The 17,933-nt window shown below is 45.5% G+C and overlaps 1 protein-coding gene across 1 annotated transcript; it reads left to right on the top strand.

The window, feature by feature from the left end:
* The first annotated feature begins 6,692 nt into the window (after positions 1-6,692).
* On the top strand, positions 6,693-11,932 carry mych (myelocytomatosis oncogene homolog). Its single transcript, XM_079747467.1, has 3 exons — positions 6,693-6,831; positions 8,080-8,652; positions 9,524-11,932. Exons 2-3 carry the CDS (start codon positions 8,094-8,096, stop codon positions 10,096-10,098), a joined length of 1,134 nt encoding a protein of 377 aa, XP_079603593.1. The 5' UTR covers positions 6,693-6,831; positions 8,080-8,093; the 3' UTR covers positions 10,099-11,932.
* The last annotated feature ends 6,001 nt before the right edge of the window (positions 11,933-17,933 follow it).

The raw sequence follows: 17,933 nt of genomic DNA, 5'->3' as shown, positions 1-17,933 counted from the left end.
GAGTGAATCATCTTCTTGAATATGCGTGTCCCCTGTCAATGTTGTCTCTATGTATAAATAAAGCTCAAATAAAATCAATACTTCCTCCTTAGGATGTAGCTGGTCCAATGGGTTAAAGTGCCAGCCTGGTGTTTCCCCCTGACAGACCAGAGTATTTTTAATAGCCTGTCTGCGGTTATTTAAAAAAATGAACCAAAAAACCTTATCCCTTACATGACAAATTATTAAAAATTGTGTGTGTGTGTGTGTGTGTGATAGGAGGGGGAGAGGGGGATCAAGTGAATCATATCTTAAATTCCAGTTATTGAGGGAGACATTTACCGGAGAGAGGAGCAGAGGAAGGGGAGAATAGAGGAGATGAAGGAAAAGGAGAGGGTGAAATTATTAAATTGTGAAGCTAAATGTTTATTTAGGGGATAGAGAGAGCCTGTCCTGTCGCATTTGTATAAGGTATTCTAAAAGAGAGAAAGAGACAGAGAGACAGAGGGAGAGAGAGGGTGAGAGAGGGAGAAAAAGAGAGAGTACAAGCATACAAAAAATGTGAGACAAACCGACAGAGGTGGTAGGTTTTAGCTTAGAAATTAATAGGATTAGGTAGGTAAAAAAATAAAGGGGACCCTCTGTGTGTGTGTTTGTGTGTATGCACGTATGTGTGTGGTTCTTTCCAAATATGGTGAGTGGAGTCGCATTGTAGTAGAGGAGCGGCATCTGTGTTCCCTCAGAGAAAGCGCGAGAGAGAGAGAGAGAGACAGAGAGAGAGAGAGCGAGAGAGAGAGAGAGCGAGAGAGCGAGGAGTGGAAATAGAGAGCGAGAGAGAGGGAGCGAGAGAAGAGTGGAGGATTGCATAGAGATAGAGAGTGAGAGCGAGAGAGGGAGAATAAGAGAGGAGTGGGGGAGTGGATAGAGAAAGAAGGAGACAGAGAGAGAGAGAGAGAAAGAAAGAGAGGGAGCGAGAGAGGAGTGGATAGAGAAGGAGAGAGAGGGAGGGACAGAGAGAGAAAGATAGGGAGTGAGAGAGGAGGGGAGGAGTGGATAGAGAGAGAGAGGGAGAGAGCGAGAGAGAGAGAGAGACAGAGAGAGAGAGAGAGAGGGGGAGATCATGGTACCTCAGAAGTGAGTTCAGGGATCTAAATATACTCTGTGTTCACACCACTTCTCCACTTTACCCCGATCACCCTCTCTCCTCCCTCCTCTTATTCCACTCCGACTCCTCTCTCCGTCTGTTCCCTCTCTTCCTGGAATTTTGTGAGGCTCCGTTAAATGGAGCGCCAGGAACGTTTCTGAGCATCCGAGCAAATACCTCCCTCTGTATCTCTCTATCTCTCTCCCTCTTTCTCCCTTACTACCTCTCTCTCTCCTCTTAACTCTCTTTTCCTCTCTCCATCTCTCTACCTATTCTGTTCTCTTCTCTCTTTCTCTCTCTCTCTATCGTGCACCCTGTCTCTCGCACTCACTTTTTGCAGTCTCCCTCAATTCAGTTCAATTCAAAGGAGCCTAATTTGCATAGAAAATAAACATTTAAATTGCCAATGCATTTTATCAACAAAATAAACGAGTACTATACAGAGAGCAATAAATGAAGGGAAACATAAATGTTAAGGTACAGGGGGAAATAATGAACAAACACAATATAACCCTCTCTTTCTCTCTTCCTCTCTCTCTCTTTCTCTCAGTCTCTCGCTTCACATGTAGAAGATATGTGAGTCATCCCTGTCTGGGCCCAGTACAACCACGGTCTGCTACTGTTTATACAGGGAGCTGGCAGCCAATCCTCTGCCAGACAGCACGTTCACATTTACATACCGAAACATGTCTTTGTTCTGCTATGGAGGGATCTTTTATCTTGATCTATAGAGGAGGGGAGGAGTGGATAGAGAGAGAGAGGGAGAGAGCGAGATCTATAGATCTATAGATCTAATGGTGGGGCATGGTTCTGGATCTGCAGAACTAATGGTCTGGGTTGGGGTCTGGGTCTATAGAACTAATGGTGGGGCTAGGGTCTCGATCTATGGAACGTATAGTGGGGCAGGCTTCTGGATCTATGGAACTTATAATGTGGCAAAAATGACATCCATGTACCGATTCTGCTTAAGAGCATTTTGCGTGAACGTGCCTGCCACCAATTCTAACAACAGCAATATAGAACTTTGGTCTTTGTGGCAAGACATTATATAAAGTACTTGTAAAGTATGGTGACTAACTGCTATGTTTATATTGCCCCACAAACTCGGTACTGACCGACGCACATTGATTCCAGAAAATGAAAGTGCTATATTGCCATTGTTTACATTGGTTGCAGGCTGAATCACGCTAAATGCTTTTTGGGAGAATTAGTCAAAGAAAGCAATTTCGACATTGATAACAAACTAAAACTGCATTGGTAACGGATGTTTGAGTGAAGCCAGAGGGGACAGTTACGGTGGTTTAATCACACAGACCGATATTGACCTTTAAGGTTAAGGGTCCCAGTTAGTCCTCTGGGTGGATTATACCTCTGCTTCAAACATCCATCACGGTTCTTTGCATTTATGGTTCTGCGGTTCTACACAGCAATGTTAACATAGAGACCCACAATGTGGTCAAGGTTATGTAGAGACCAACAACATAGACAGTTTTTAGGGGTTAGAGGTAAGTGTTAGGGGTTAGGGGGTAGGGTCCTACATGTGGTCCATGTGGTAATGCTACTGCGTATTTAAATTAAGCTGTATAAACGCTCCATTTAGGAATCTCTTCAATGGTCCCTTTGAGTTCCTTCTCCAGGGGAGCTGCATGTTGCTATGGTAACCACTTTGCTTAGCTTTGCAGAGCAGAATATTGGCCCAGTTCTGGAAGGTTCCTGTAAAAGACATCTTATCTCAAGTCATCTTATCTCAACTATTCCTAGCTCGTGTTTTTAAAGGTTGCTGGAGTTGACGGGTTCTGCCTTCTTTAAAACAGGAAGAGGCCTCATCCTTCCTCTTACTGCAACCCCGGTACGGAAGGAGACTGTGAGTGTGTCTGTGTAATTGTGTGTGTATGTGTTGTTGTGTGCGTGCGTGCGTGTGCATGCGTTTGTGGATGTGGTCACTGCGTTGACTTATTTTACTTCCTCTTTAAAAAAAATATGAATGAGCCTTCAAACCTCTGTCTGTCCTTTTGTCTGGCTGCCTGTCCACTCTGTCTGTGTGTCTGTCTGTCTGTCTGTCTGTCTGTCTGTCTGTCTGTCTGAGTTTACTTGCTAAATATCATTAAACCATGATGATGTCGTCTTTGTTGTCCTTCTTTCTGTTCAGGACATCTTTGTGGAGTTTAGAAGAATTCAGGTCAAATTCCAAATGAGTTGTGTTAAAGTTTGTGTATCTATGAGGGGGCATGTGTGTCTTAAGCTCCTCACAGCCTTCAGTAAATCCCACATTAATTGACTCAACCTGAAATCAACATTTAGCTCAATTCCTCTTCGTAGTATAACTTCAACTATATATATTATATTATTATATATTCTTTATTAACACATCCTTGTGTTATAAACACAACAAAATGTTTGTATTCGGTGAGGGTTATGATCCAGTTTGAGAACCAGAGATTCTCAAACTGTTTGTACAATTGTACTAAGATATCTATTCAGTCAAACAAGTTCCTCTTTCAAGAGCAGAGTTGATAATATGCGTATGTTATTTGTTGTAAACATGAAAATTAAAGGTGCAGTGTGTAGGATTTAGTGGCATCTAGTGGCGGGGTTGCTGATTGGAACCAACTGAATTTAGACCGCTACATGGGCTTCTACTACCCTGAGGATTTTTGCCATCAATTTCGATTTGATGCACACTTTTTTCTCCCCGAGGTGGAAACTTGCTTGGTCTCCAATGAACATACAAGCATACAAAATCACAAAACCTCACAAAGACATGTACAACAAATCCCCCTCCAAAAGGGCTTGATCATAGCTCAGAAAGAGAAAAAACAGAAAGAGAAGAGGTTATTTCTAGACTTTGAAATCTACCTAAGTTGTATAACAGTATTTAGATTTTCCCTCATTTCTCTCTAAAGTTGTTATCTTATCTTTTATCTGTATTATCTCGGTATTCACCTTCCTCTAATTGTATTGTACCATTTTACAATCACCAACATTAAAGCAATGAGTAAGCCTTCCCAGTATTCCTGGGGGTACATGACGTGGATGTCAATGGACTGAGGAGAACATGGTGTTGGATGGAGCCCTGGAGACCGGGAGGTGAGGAGCAGCAGATCTATCTCTGCCTTCTGAGGAGAAATGAACCCTCTTGCTTCTGACTGCGGTGGAGACATCTGGGCCCCATAACCATAGTATGCAGATCATGTGTGTAACTGTGTGTGAGTGTGTGTGTGTGTGTGTGTGTGTGTGTGTGTGTGTGTTGGTGTGTGGATGTTAGTGTGTGGGTGTTGATGTGTGTGTATTTGTGTGCGTGGTGTGTGTGTGTGTGTGTGTGTATGTGTGGTATGTGTGTGTATGAATTTGTGTGCTTTCGTGTAAGCATGCGTGTGTGTGACAGCCCTTTCATTACATAGCGGCGTAGTTCATGTGGTAAAGCTGAGAGCGAAAAGCAATATAGGGAAAGAGAGAGAGACCGGGAGAGAGAGAGAGACAGAGACTGAGAGACAGACAGGTTGTAGGCTAACCAGGCAACTCAAGGGAACGTAAAACCAGACTGTCATTCTGCAGGTCTGCCAGTAGATGGCGCATTAACCAATTTATTCCCTTTAACCGCCTCGTGACTGTCTGACCATGTGTCTGTGTACACGTGTGCGTGTGGTTGTGTGTGTGCGTGCGTGCTTGCTTGCGTGCGTGTGTGTGTGTCTGTGTTAGTCTGTGTGAGGGATTCATGCCAGCTGTATGAAGGGTTATTACAGAATGTACTATTTTGCTTGTGCTGCGTGGACAGATCTGATACATCTCATATAACCCCAAGCCCCCTCCCGCCACATGCACATTTAAATGTTCATAACGTCATTGGTGTACATTTCAGTTCGGACACTAGGGACCTGTCCTCATCAATGTCAAGAAAACAGTGAATTAACACACCAAAAAATCCCATTAAAGCTGAAAAGTAAATTACAGAGACACAGAATATATATAACCTATAACCTTAAAGACTGACCCATAATTCTGATGAGTTGAACTTCTATTCCCCTGCATGTCAATACAGTTGAATGATAAATGTTTCTTAAACATGAGCTGTGGACTAACAACACATAACCATGACAATCTACCCTGGGGAGTCTGAAATGTACATATCGCTTGAGGTTGAGATGCCTTTTTGTTACTATAGCAATTAAATAATAAAAAATAGCAATTGGTATGTTGGCTGGGCTATTTGAAAAATTGCATTTGCACTCAAATTCCTGCATAGAAATGGTGTATGGTCTTCTATATATAATCTTCATTCACAAAATGTAGGTGTAAATTTTTGTTTATTTAGAATAGCTCGATATCTTGCTGATCATTTCTTTTTTTAATGTGCTCAAAGGGTTTCAATTCGTGCTGTAGGACTACTGCTTCAAACCATATTTGTGTCAGTTGGTCATAACCTACTATTCTCAAACAGCACACACCACCCAAGAGCCCAGTTCACGTGCGCGGAGAGTAGGGGGCGTGTTCGAGGGACGCCTCTGCACGTGTACCGGGGGACACAGCGCCCGTGCGCACGTTATGTAAATCCCTCGCTCTCCCTATAATACCTCCAAGGTAACCACGTGAACCCGGCCGTTACTACGGGACTTGGCTGAACGACATTCATTTGTATTTATTCCATAATATTTACTATCATTTTTTTTAATTTTATTTACTTGGCCTACATAATCATGTTTCCTTAGTTTAAATAAATAAATAAATATGTGTGTGTGTGTGTATATATATATAAATATAATATTTTTCAAATTTAGACAATGAGTCGGGGGCGTTTCACTGACTAGTGACTACACCCGAATATTTATACGCCAATATGCAGCAGTGGCGACTGGATAGTAATTAATGTACAATGGTGGTCAAGCGTTTGCAGTGAATGCGTAAAGGACATTTGTGCTGGTGTAATCACAGGCAAGACTTATTCGGTACTACGTGGCTGGGAGGGTTGGAGGCGGTCTGTAACTGCCGCATTGCTCTACTACTGGGCAGACAGGCAGATAGACAGACAGACCGACCGACAGACAGACACACACACCCACACACACACACACACACCCACAGACAGACAGACAGACAGACTGACTGAGGTACATACAGACCGACCGAAGACCGGACAGGCAGACAAGTCAGACCAGCAGACGGAGAAAACTGAGAGACATATATGTTTTAAGTGGAGAGCGAGACAGACAGTCAGACAGACACCCGGCTTCTGCACGCGGCCACGTGTGTTTTTCTGTTCCAGCGTTGCCGCCATCATCTTCCAGGAATTCCACTTCTGAGAACGCAGACCTCGTATCCCTCCGCCGTCCATAGACCCCGAACGGCTGCGCCGAATCACCGCATACAACTATTGATGCGGTCAACGACGGATGGACGCAATCGAATTGAAATTACCAATGGGTAATATTGGCCATGGTTTGATTCACTAATCGGATTTCCTATCGGATTTAGAGTTTTGGCGCGGTTTTGTGTGCGGAGGCATACCAGTGAGTGGTGTGTGGTATAAAGTTAAAGGGCCCCACGCGGCCACACCCACTAAGCTACTCGTAGGGAGGTAACGTGTCTTTACTATCCACACCATGCCGCAGCACTGGTGATTTATTACACGCCTCTACGGATTCTAAAGGCTTTCTGTGGACTTTCTTATCCCATCTACCGCTGATACCTCTCTTTTCCGTGGACTGTTAAAGGTAAGCCATGCCGCCTCTCTGGTTCCGCCCAGTGCGTTTCACAAGACCACCGGGAAGTTGAGTTGAGACCGGACATCTCAGTAATGTTAATAATAGTGTTGGCAATGGTATTAATGTTGTCTTTGTGTTGTCTGCGGGTCTTGTGTGTCGCAGGGATGCCTATGGCCGGGATGTCAGGGTGGTGTGTAGGGTCTGGTGTGCAGAGTCGGGCTATGAATGCCTACTGTGTCTCACATGTGCTCACGTTGCAATCTCCCTCGAGAGGATCAGCATGAACCCAGACTGCTGCCACTCGAATGGCTCTCTTACTAGTAATGTCTAATGACATTTGAGTGACTGTTTTAGTTTGGTTGATAGTAATGTTTTTTTTAATTTAAACCACGACCGATCGGTAATTAAGACATGTTATGGCATTTTTACACGAGCACACTGCTCTCGGGTTGCAACATGTGCGGCAACGCGTGGTCGACCGGTGTCCTGTTTGAACCGGCTATGCGTCGTTATTTGCGTTAGGAAAACCGGTCTGGCGAGTATAGTTCGCCTGGCGGTGAGACCCGGTGGATTCACGGCGTGGTCTCGGTTCTTCACCCGAGACATATTGCTTCAGCTTGGGGGTTAAAAGTCATCTTAATGTCGGTGCTGTTGGGGGTGGGGTGTCATGGTGGACACACTGGTAGTAGTCGCCTACTTGCCGCTTGGCTGACCGGATTATATACTCTTTAACCCGTTACCTCCCAGCCCGCTACCGCATGTCTGCTTCACACATAGGAGTGTGTGGTTGAGAGGGGGAGAGTGTGTATGTGGCGGAATGTGTGATGGCTTGCCCAACCCTTAGGCAAAAAGATAAACTCTACACACACACGCACACACACACACGCACGCACACACACACACACACACACACACACACACACAACCCCAACCCCTAACTTTCTAGAAAGATGTGTGAAGAAAGGGTATTAAGTGTTGTCCCCAGCTGTTCAGTAATGTCAGGGCACAGGATATTTGGGGTGATTTGCCGTTTGTCGGCGGGGCGGTGCCCCCCCCCCAGGGGTCAAGTGTGTGTGTGTGAATCTTTTTTTAAAACTTTCACTTCTGCAACACGTGGGGCTGCCCTGCATCCCGGATCTGCTGTTTAAATATATAGCTGCTTACTTTTGGCACAACTCACCGGTCCGCGGTCCTGGTCGAAGTCTGTGTTTATAACTGTGATTTTAATTGATTTCATTTTTTTTAATTTGTCTTAAGACTCCGGAGACGACATGTTGCCGAGCTTCGCCCAATCTCAGGACTGGCTCTACTCAGACCCGCTGCTCTTCGATGACGATTTTTGTCAAAGTTTAATGAAAGACCTGCAGTCGCTGCCCACCCCTCCGCAGTCCCCACCGAACAAGACCGGGGCGGGCGGCTCCTCCAAGCCGCTGTCCAAGGAGGACCAGCTCAGCTACGTGTCGGACATTCTCCTGGAGGACCATGACATGTCGCAGCTCGGATGGAACTACGATTTCTTCGACAGCGACCCAGTGTGCGGAGAGAAGGTCACCGTGCGGCCCGTTCCGGAGGAGGCGGAGGACGGGCTGTGGGGCTGCTTCGGGGGCGACAAGGTTCTGGAGGAGAAGCTGGCGGTGTCGGTGCTGGGGTCGAGTCCCCTGCTGTCGGACATAGACACAAGCATTTTTGAGGAGATAGCTGGCTCCACGCTGGACTGCCAGGCGGTGCTGGGCAGCCATGCCCCGGGCACTAGACACGACCACAGCGAATCCACGTCGGACTATGGTTCCGGCGGCGGAGAGCTCTCCATCTACTCCTCCAGCGATTCTGGTGAGTTTGACTTTTTTTTTTCTTCCTTCTCTGTGCGATGGAGCAATTCTTTATTTACAGTTTTGATATGTAACAACTATTCGTTTTTTTGGTAATTGTATGTCTAAAGAAGTGACATACACATAGGCCCCCAACCGCTTAGGTCTATTTAATGTTTTTCTGGTGAGTCATTCTTAATTGGGGAGATCAAATGTAGGATTTTGAATACCGAGATATGCGCGTGTCTGTGCGTGTGTGGTTTGTATTGAGCGGAAGTTTTCTACTAGCTTAATGACGCATGCTCGCAGCGGACTGCGCATGCGTTTCAGGCACACATGTTGGCATTCAACAGTGCGCAGGCGTACCAAAACCGACGCCGAAACTCATAATTTAAACATTAAAATCCTATTTAATAAAGCACGGCTTCAAAATCCAGATATAAATTAACTATTTTTGTAAACAGTTTTTTTGTAAATAGTTTTAAAGCCTCTGTTGAGCCTGTACTGCAAGTTAAAATACAACTGTGTTAAGCCTGAATGGACGCCTATGGTTCCACAGTAGCGAGTACAGGGCAGTCGAAAGGAATAACATTTGGACTGAAATATAAATGCAATAAAAGGAGGTCAAGATAAGGGTGAGGTAATCTAACATTTCCCAGAACAGGGCCAAAGAAGATTTAGACTGGTCTTTACTTGTCTCCATATGCGCTTACATAGATAGAATTAACCAACGGTACCAGTTTGTTTTCAGAGCTGTGTTGTCAGCCTGTATGTAGTTTATTGGGGTCAACGGTTTGAAATGTCAGCAGCAACCTGACCCCTCCTCTCTTGAGGTAAACAAGCTTCTATTACCTCACCACCCTAACCCGCCTCCGTCTGGTTTTCCCCCACAGAGGAGGAGATTGATGTGGTCACGGTGGTCAGGTGTCCCTCTGGCTCCACCCCCCTGCCCTCATTGGCCGAGCTGCGGAAGGAGGAGGAGCAGCGAGCGCGCCAACGGCAGCACCACGACATCCACCTGCAGCACAACTACGCCGCGCCACGCCCCGACTCCCCGCCCCCTCCCTCTACCAAGCGGGCGCGAGGAGCAGAGTCCTCCTCCTCGCGGTACCACCACCACCACCACCACCACCAACCCACCTCCTCCCGCTCCTCCTCCTCCTCGCGGAGGCAGCAGGAGCAGCTCCTCCCCCCGGCGGAGACGGAGGACGAGGAGGAGAGGCGAAGGACTCACAACGTGATGGAGCGCCAGCGCCGCAACGAGCTCAAGAACTGCTTCCTGCGTCTGCGCGACAACGTGCCCGAGCTGTCGCACAACGACAAGGCGTCCAAGGTGGTGATCCTGAAGAAGGCGCGCGACGGCATCCGCAGCCTGCAGAGCGAGGCCCAGAGGCTACAGGGCCGGCGGGACAAGCTGCGGGGCCACCAGGAGAGGCTGAAGGCCCGGCTGGCGCAGCTCCGCAGCTAGGGGCCCGCCGTCGGACGGTCGGCCCACAGGGGATGAGTAGGAAGACATTTCAGTGACCGCTTGAAGGGCAGCACAGACTGACTCTAGGCGCACGCACGCATGAATCAGGACTCTATACATGCACTCTGCGATGATACCTCCACCCCTGGCCCTGACTGGTGTGGGAGGTCAGGGAGGAAGGCCTCACCGGGGGTCGGGAGGGTCTTTGTTGTAGGTGAACGCACATTTGATAAATATATATGTCTCTCTAGCTTGGATAAGGCAGATGGTGGACATCAAACGCCTGGTCACTAAATATATATATAAAAAATTGGTAGCATAGGAAAAGGTAACTTAAGTGACCACTTTTAAAAGGTTGACTTACGTTAGTTTAAAAGTGACTTTGCCATTTTAAGCCTCCTATAGCAGGAGGAAGTTTCTGTGTTTGCTGTGCGTTCACCCCCTACTCTCAGGAGGGCTCTCAGCTGGAAATGGTTTAACCTTCTAATACTGTACCAGACCTCAACCCCCTCCCCAGACAGAACCCCTACCGTTCTACTGTGTGTATAGAGTGTCCTTCGCATGGTTCCTAAGGAACTCTAACAGGACTTTGAAAGGGTGAGGGGACAAAGCAGCCATCAACCTGATTCTCAAATATATTTGTATATCAATATATGTATGTGTGTGTGTGTGTGTGTGTGTGGGGGGGGGGAGGGATTTTCGCATCTTATAATCTCTGCTGACCAACACCCTGGCATTTTCAAAAATAGCCTGAGTGGAGCTTCCAATGTCTTGTAAGTGAAACCATCTGAACATCCACATGGTTCATGGGATAACCCACAGAATTCTGGTTATCTGTAGATAACTCAGTCGTCTTTGGATTCTGGAATAGGATTCTAGTCTATATAAAGTAGATCATGGTCACTACTGTAAAATAAGTAATTTGATGCTGTGTTTTACCAGAAACATTCCCTGTTTAAAGACGCTGAGCTTTTGTGTTGAGCCACTCACTCTCAAGCAATGGTTTCAAGGAGTTTTCAGAGAGTTCTTGAAGCTTAAGTAAAACTTGTTGCCTTAGAGTTTAACTTATCCCGCAAAGAACGTTTTGTCTCGGCCCAACCGCTGCGTGTAAATATGGGAATCACAAACTTCCTCTCAATTAGACATGAATAAGAAATTTTCCTGTCAACCAATACTGTCAATGTGGTCTGTGTCTAAATGCAAATTGTAAAGATTTGCAGTTGCGTCAATAGTTAAAAATCATCTTTTTTGTAATTCCATCGTTCATGTGAACGGAAGGCCTGCTAGGAGGAGGAGCTCTGCTGTTTCAAATGTTAGTTAGGTATACCTGTTCTGCCTTGAAGTTAACGTGTGATGAATGACCGTGTCCAATATGTTGTTTTAAATATAAATGTGCTCTTTCATCATGCCACTGTCAAGTTAAAACTTCAACTCTCAGAGAAATAGATTTTATTTTTATATCAATTGTTTGCCTTGTTTGCTGCACCTTGATGATTTACTGGTTGAAAAAGTGATCATGCTTTTTTACAACTTGGGTCAGATATTGCTTTTTAACTTTTTACGGTGATGCCGGATTTCATATTTACAATACTGCTTCCAAACTTGCCAAAAATGAATTATTTCTATGACCATGGTTACCGTTAATAGCATGACAACCTACCTCCACTTCGCCGCTGGGCTTTTGGAATTACAATATTGTTCTTTTTAATGTTTTTCAAAGCTTGAAATATCTGTACAGATTTCTTAAATGTAAATATTTTTGTTATGTATCATAAATTATTTTAGTCTTTTTCTTTTTTTAATTTGAAAACAAGGAGTTGGGTACATGAACAGCACTTTGTTTTTGATATATGGATATAGATGAGATAATAAACCAATGGAACTAACCCCTGGCCTCCCTGGTTCATTCTGCAGAATAAGCAGGTTTCAAGTCTCACCATCATTTCAAAACTTCAATATTGTTCAACAGTATGTTTATACACATGCACACTACACAGGTATAGACCTCTTTGCTTTAGGAAATGCGAAAAGACGTATCCAGGGAAGACTGAAGGTAGGATATGTTTACGTTATGAATATTAGGACGTTTTGCAATCGAGATGGATAGAAGGAGGTGATACAGGGTGCTGGGGTGGGGTGGGGTGGGGGGTCAAAGTAACCTGTTGCATGGTGGCCCCTGCCTAATGGTTTGTGTGTACAGGCATGTGGGTCAAGGTGACAGCCTGGCTAGGTGGGGCTAACAGATAAAGCGGCTAAAAGATAGCAACAGCCTTCATAAAACTCTTTCATCGGTGGCCGCCAGATAAGCTCACCGAGCTAATTCACCCTGGGAGCTCGGAGCACAAGGTACTTATGTCCCGCACAGTGTATTGCACACATTGTTAGTGGAGTTCTTGGAAAGAAATGTTGTCCCTCTTCCAAGAACCACACACACACGCACGCACTCTCTCTCAAACACACGCTCTCTCTCTCACACTCACTCAGACACACACACACGCACACACAAATACACAGTCACACACACTCAGGCAAAACAACATTCAAGGGGTCAGCAGATAAGTTTATAGTGAGGTATATCTTTCAATCTATTCATCTTTCTTTATATGTCTATCTATGTGTATATATATATATATATATATATATATATATGTCTTGATCCCTCATAATTATCACTCCTGACAACCAATTATCACCTTGGTTTGATCGAGGGGTCCTGGCCCCCCCTCCCGGCCCACCTTGACCCCTCCCATTCATAAGGAGACAGAGGCATCGGAGCGGTCCACTTCCCCGTGGTGGGGGGCGGGGCCCTGCAGATGAAAGAGACTGAGTGGAACAGAGGCTGTCAAACTAAGTTAGCCAGGGTCACCGCAAGTCAAACACACACACACACACACACACACACACACATGCACACACACTCTTTCCCAGCAACTCACACACACACACACACACACACACACACACACACACACACACACACACACACACACACACACACTTTGTAAACTCACTTGGCTATGCACTTTCAAACGTGTGCTGTGGTGCCATGTTAGTATTGCACACATGCACATGCACCACACACTCACACAAACCCCCCCCTCCACACACACACACAGAAAGACATTATGGACAATGGATCTTCTTAGAAGACTTCCTCAATCACATTGTGGAATGTCTTTTATATGTGTGTGTGTGTGTGTGTGTGTGTGTGTGTGTGTGTGTGTGTGTGTCAGGAGTAGTCTGGTAACTTAAATGTCTTCTTACCCATCATCCCCTTGGGGCCCGACCGTCACACAAGGGGCCCTGATGGCTGGTGTGTGATGAGCAGAGCACCCTGGCTTAACGTGGGAAGACGGTTCAGGTGGGAAGACAGGTGTTACCTGTACAGTCCACTGAGATGTACGCTTTAAACTGGTTAAGGCCGAGTTTCAAGGCGGGCATCCGTGGCCTATGGTTTAAGGGGTTGGGCCGGTAACTGCAGGGTGCCCGGTTCGAATCCCGACCAGTAGCTGTGCAGCACCCCCCTACGCGAATAAGGCACCTGAAACCCCCATTGTGCCGGTGTGCACCCATGTGTGTGGACCTCTGAGAAGGTCACTCCTCTCTGTGTGTATGTGCAAGTGTGTATTTGTCCACTGCCTCCCAGATGGGTCAAAATCAGAGAAAGAATTTCCCCCCAAAAAGGGACAATAAAGGATAACTTAACTTAATTTAGGCTCTGTTGATCCTCCCAGTAAGGCCTCAACATATGATCACTGTGTTAACAGGATCACTATGCTAAGTGCAACGTTATATAGACATTGGTGTTTTCAAAAGGACAAAATAATAGGGTTTGCGACCAAATCAGGGTGAGGTATTGGGCCTCAAGAAGGCTATTTAGACACACACCCCTACAATCCTGTTAATAAGTGCATTTTATCAGTATTGGTCATTTTACAATGTTGACTTAACAGTTTACTTTAGTTAACAATTAGGTTTTTGTGTCGCTGGTCTTTAGTATGCCTTTGTGTGTTTGTGAGTGTGTTTATGTGTGTGTGTGTGTGTGTGTGTGTGTGTGTGTGTGTGTGTGTGTGTGTGTGTGTGTGTTTGTGTGCAGACAAGTGTGCAGGCCAGAGGTTTAAAGAGAGGGTATATTGTATCAGAGAAGTGGATCCTTAATGACCTTTGACCGTTAAGAGACTTAAGACCATTAGCCTGTGACCTTGTAACCCCCCGCTTCTTAAGAATACATTCAAATCTGCAACCTTTGTGTCTGTGTGTCTGTTCTATAGTATCAATGAAGTTGAGGGACATCTAGGTTTAGTCTAGTCTTTATGTGTGAGTATGTGTGTGTGTACGTGTGTGTGTGTGTGGGTGTGTTTGTGTGTTAGTGGGGCAGCTGTGAGCGCGCTCATGTTTAATGCGTGCTGCAGCTGTGATGGGCGATCGACAGGGACGAGAGACAAAGCAGACACTGTAAAGGTAGCCTACAACACATGGATAACACATGCTGTGAGGGAGAGAGAGAGAGAGAGAGAGATAATGTTAGTGTCTGTTTTTGTTGATTTGTGCGTGTATGTTTATGTCTGTGTATGTGTATTGCATGTGTGTGTGTATTACTGTGTTTAGCCGCCATGTGTTATGGCGCAGCTGTGATGTCATCTGTCAGTGTCGGTGGCACCTGGGTCCTGACGCAACCATTTGGTGGTGGTTACCTTCCCTTGTGCTTCCCTCAGCGCTCTCCTACGCTACGCTGGCTGAAGGCCAAAACCAGTTTCCCACCATGCTGGTGTTTTCAGCATGCTTTGCAAAATCCTGTCCCTCCAGCCTCCCCGGCACTCTCCCTGGTTCGGTCCATGTCTTTCCTCCGGCGGCCAGACCCTGCTAGCCGGGCGCTGATATCTGGATCAGGTCACAGCAGTCACACAGCAGTGGTTCCGGACCCCCGCCTCCATGCTGAGACCCTACGCAACAAGGGGAATCCTGCCTCTTTAAATGTTTCAACCTGGGAGAGCTTCTGAACATTTCAGCTCTAGTTGGACAGTAAACACAGTTGCGGTTTGGACAGAAGTCAAAGTAAAGGATTAGAGGAGAGGAGAGGAGAGGGGATTGAAGGAGCGAGAGAGAGAGAGAGAGAGAGAGAGAGAGAGAGAGAGAGAGAGAGAGAGAGAGAGGGGGGATGAATGGTTCTAGTCACACCAGGGGTTGTTTCCTCTCTTCTTGAAACTTAAGGTGTGAAGGAGAGGAAGAGGAGGGGGAGGAGGGAGAGATGAGGTGTGTAAAAGGACAAGTCTGTGGCATACGCACAAACCGCTTTTCACATACCCATGAAGCCCTCCTTCCACACCCACACCCTCTTCCCACACACACTCACACACACAACTATCCTTGAACTATTCTTTCTTGTAAGCTTCAAAACACTTTGAAGCTTACAAAACACTTTTTTGTAAGCTTCAAAACACTTTGAAGCTTACAAGAAAGAATAGTTCAAGAATAATCAAATAGAGAACCGAAAGTAGGGTGGGTGGGTGTGTGTGTGTGGTTGTGGTTGTGTGATTCAGGGGTCTTTATCAACGCTTCCTCACTCCACTGGTTTTTAACGAATGCCCTGCTCTTGAGGGAAATGTGATCACAGATGAAACATCACTTTTAGATCCTTTTCGTATATCTACGGGTCGGGACCCAAAACAGGCTGCCATCCGGTGTCTTGCTGGGTGGGACATGACCTAACTGAACATATTTGGTTTGGGTTCACTATGAGTCGTCTTTTGGGTTTCGAGTTGAAAGAAATGACGAACCCCGGGTCTATGTCGGTATGTCAGGAACAGGAGCAGAGGGTTTCATACCCCATAGTCAAATACCAAATCGAAATGTAAGATAGCTACCTGTGCAATGTGTTGAACAGTGAGCCATCATAGGTCTATAATGTGTATTCATGCAATATGTAGGAACCTGCTGGAAATCAGCTTTATTCTGAGTCAGGCCCCCTTTAAATTGTAACTTTGTTACCTTTAATACTTTCCTGTATAAAAAAATATATATTTATAAATATATATATAAATAATATGTATACACATTATACATATAAACAATATAATATGTATCATATGTATATATATTATATTGTATATACATTTATGCAAACATATAGAAAGACTGATCATTTTCTTCTGATGGTTTCTGTTTTAGTCAACCAGCTGTTGGCCTCTGACCATTTGGTGAAGAACGAACCCACTGACTGAACCATGTTACGCTGTTTATGTGGTCAATATCACCAGCTCAGGAACCGGTTACCTAGGTTAACTGGGTTACAATCCAGACCAGGTTACCATAACCTGAAAGAGATTGAAAACAGAGATCCTTCATTTACTTCTAGTTATCTTATTTAGGGTAATCCAGGTTTGCATTAAATAAATGATTATCCATCAAATCCATTGCAATCTCCCGTCATTCTCATCTATACACTTTCTTCTATATCTTCAAGCTGATAAATGGTTAGCGATTTAGTGGGTTGAGTCAATCTACCCTCCTGGGAGAGTAGGCAAGCAGGCGACTATCTACGGTACACTGGCAAAGGAATTGTCAAATTAGCGTGAACTGCATTAGGGTGACGGCAGCTGAATGAAACTACACTGTAAATCATTTACATTAACCCCCCCTGTGGATTTCCCAGGCTGCCCCCCGGTCTGCCTGCCCAACCCCCCACAACCTTTGACTCTGGAGGCCATTCAATCCCTCCCCCTCACCCCGCCTCCTGAATCGACTGTACTTCTCCTAGACAATGGGGCTTTCTTTCAAACAAATTTAAAATTAAATAAATAAGTGGGAACACATGGGACTTTTTTGGAAAAAAGTCACTGTATGATTCATGTCCCACAAACATTGATTTGTATTTACTATTCTAAGATACCAGGTTTTTCATCTGTTTCTATCGCAGTTCCCTATTAGATTTAGAGCCCTGCCATCTGTCAGCACTCACCTCAGCTCACAGGTTCAACTCTCTGTTGACTATACATACACACACACACACACACACACACACACACACACACACACACACACACACACACACACACACACACACACACACACACACACGCACGCACGCATGCACGCACGCACACACACACACACACACACACACACACACAAAGCAGGATTACAACTTTAGGGATAAAGTATTGTAGCATGTAATCTTGCACCCCTTCTTTTTGCACACTTAACCTCAGACAGGATATTACATATATATATATATGTATATAAGATGTGTGTGTGTGTGTTTGCGTTTGTGTGTGCGTGTGTGTGTGTGTGCACGCGTGTGTGTGTGTGTCTGTGTGTGAGAGAGAGTTGAGTAGTGTTTGAACAGAAGTTTGTGGATGTCATATGTGTACACACCTCTATGAGATTATTACAAGGAGAGAGAAAGAGATACAGTAAGATAAATACAGAGAGAAAGAGAGGGATGGAGAGAGAGAGAGAGAGAGAGCTAGAGAGTTGAGCGGAGAGAGGAGAGAGGAAAGGGGGAGGGGATGTAAGTGAAAGTACCCTTGTGGAATGATCCACCTCATGATGAAGCGATGACGCATGAGTATGCAAAGGGAGACGACTACAGAGTGTAGAGTGGAGGTGCCTGTGGTTTCCCTAAACCCTTCCATGCATCACTAGGCATAGCTCGGTCCTGTCACTCTGTGCAGAAAGACCCAGCCTCGGGGGGCTATTTACCACCCACCCCAGCCCAGAGGTGGGCCTCAGTACCAATTACTCCTTTAGCTTATTTATTGCTTAATGTGACACAGGGGTCTCAACCTCAACCTAGTCAGGGAAACGACCCGATGCCCACAGTAGTACCGCCCAAT

The sequence above is a fragment of the Pollachius pollachius genome (genome assembly GCF_949987615.1).
Source record: "Pollachius pollachius genome assembly, chromosome: 12".
Classification (NCBI taxonomy): domain Eukaryota; kingdom Metazoa; phylum Chordata; class Actinopteri; order Gadiformes; family Gadidae; genus Pollachius; species Pollachius pollachius.
Note: the sequence above shows the minus strand (reverse complement) of the source record. Positions and strands in the feature narration are given on the sequence as shown.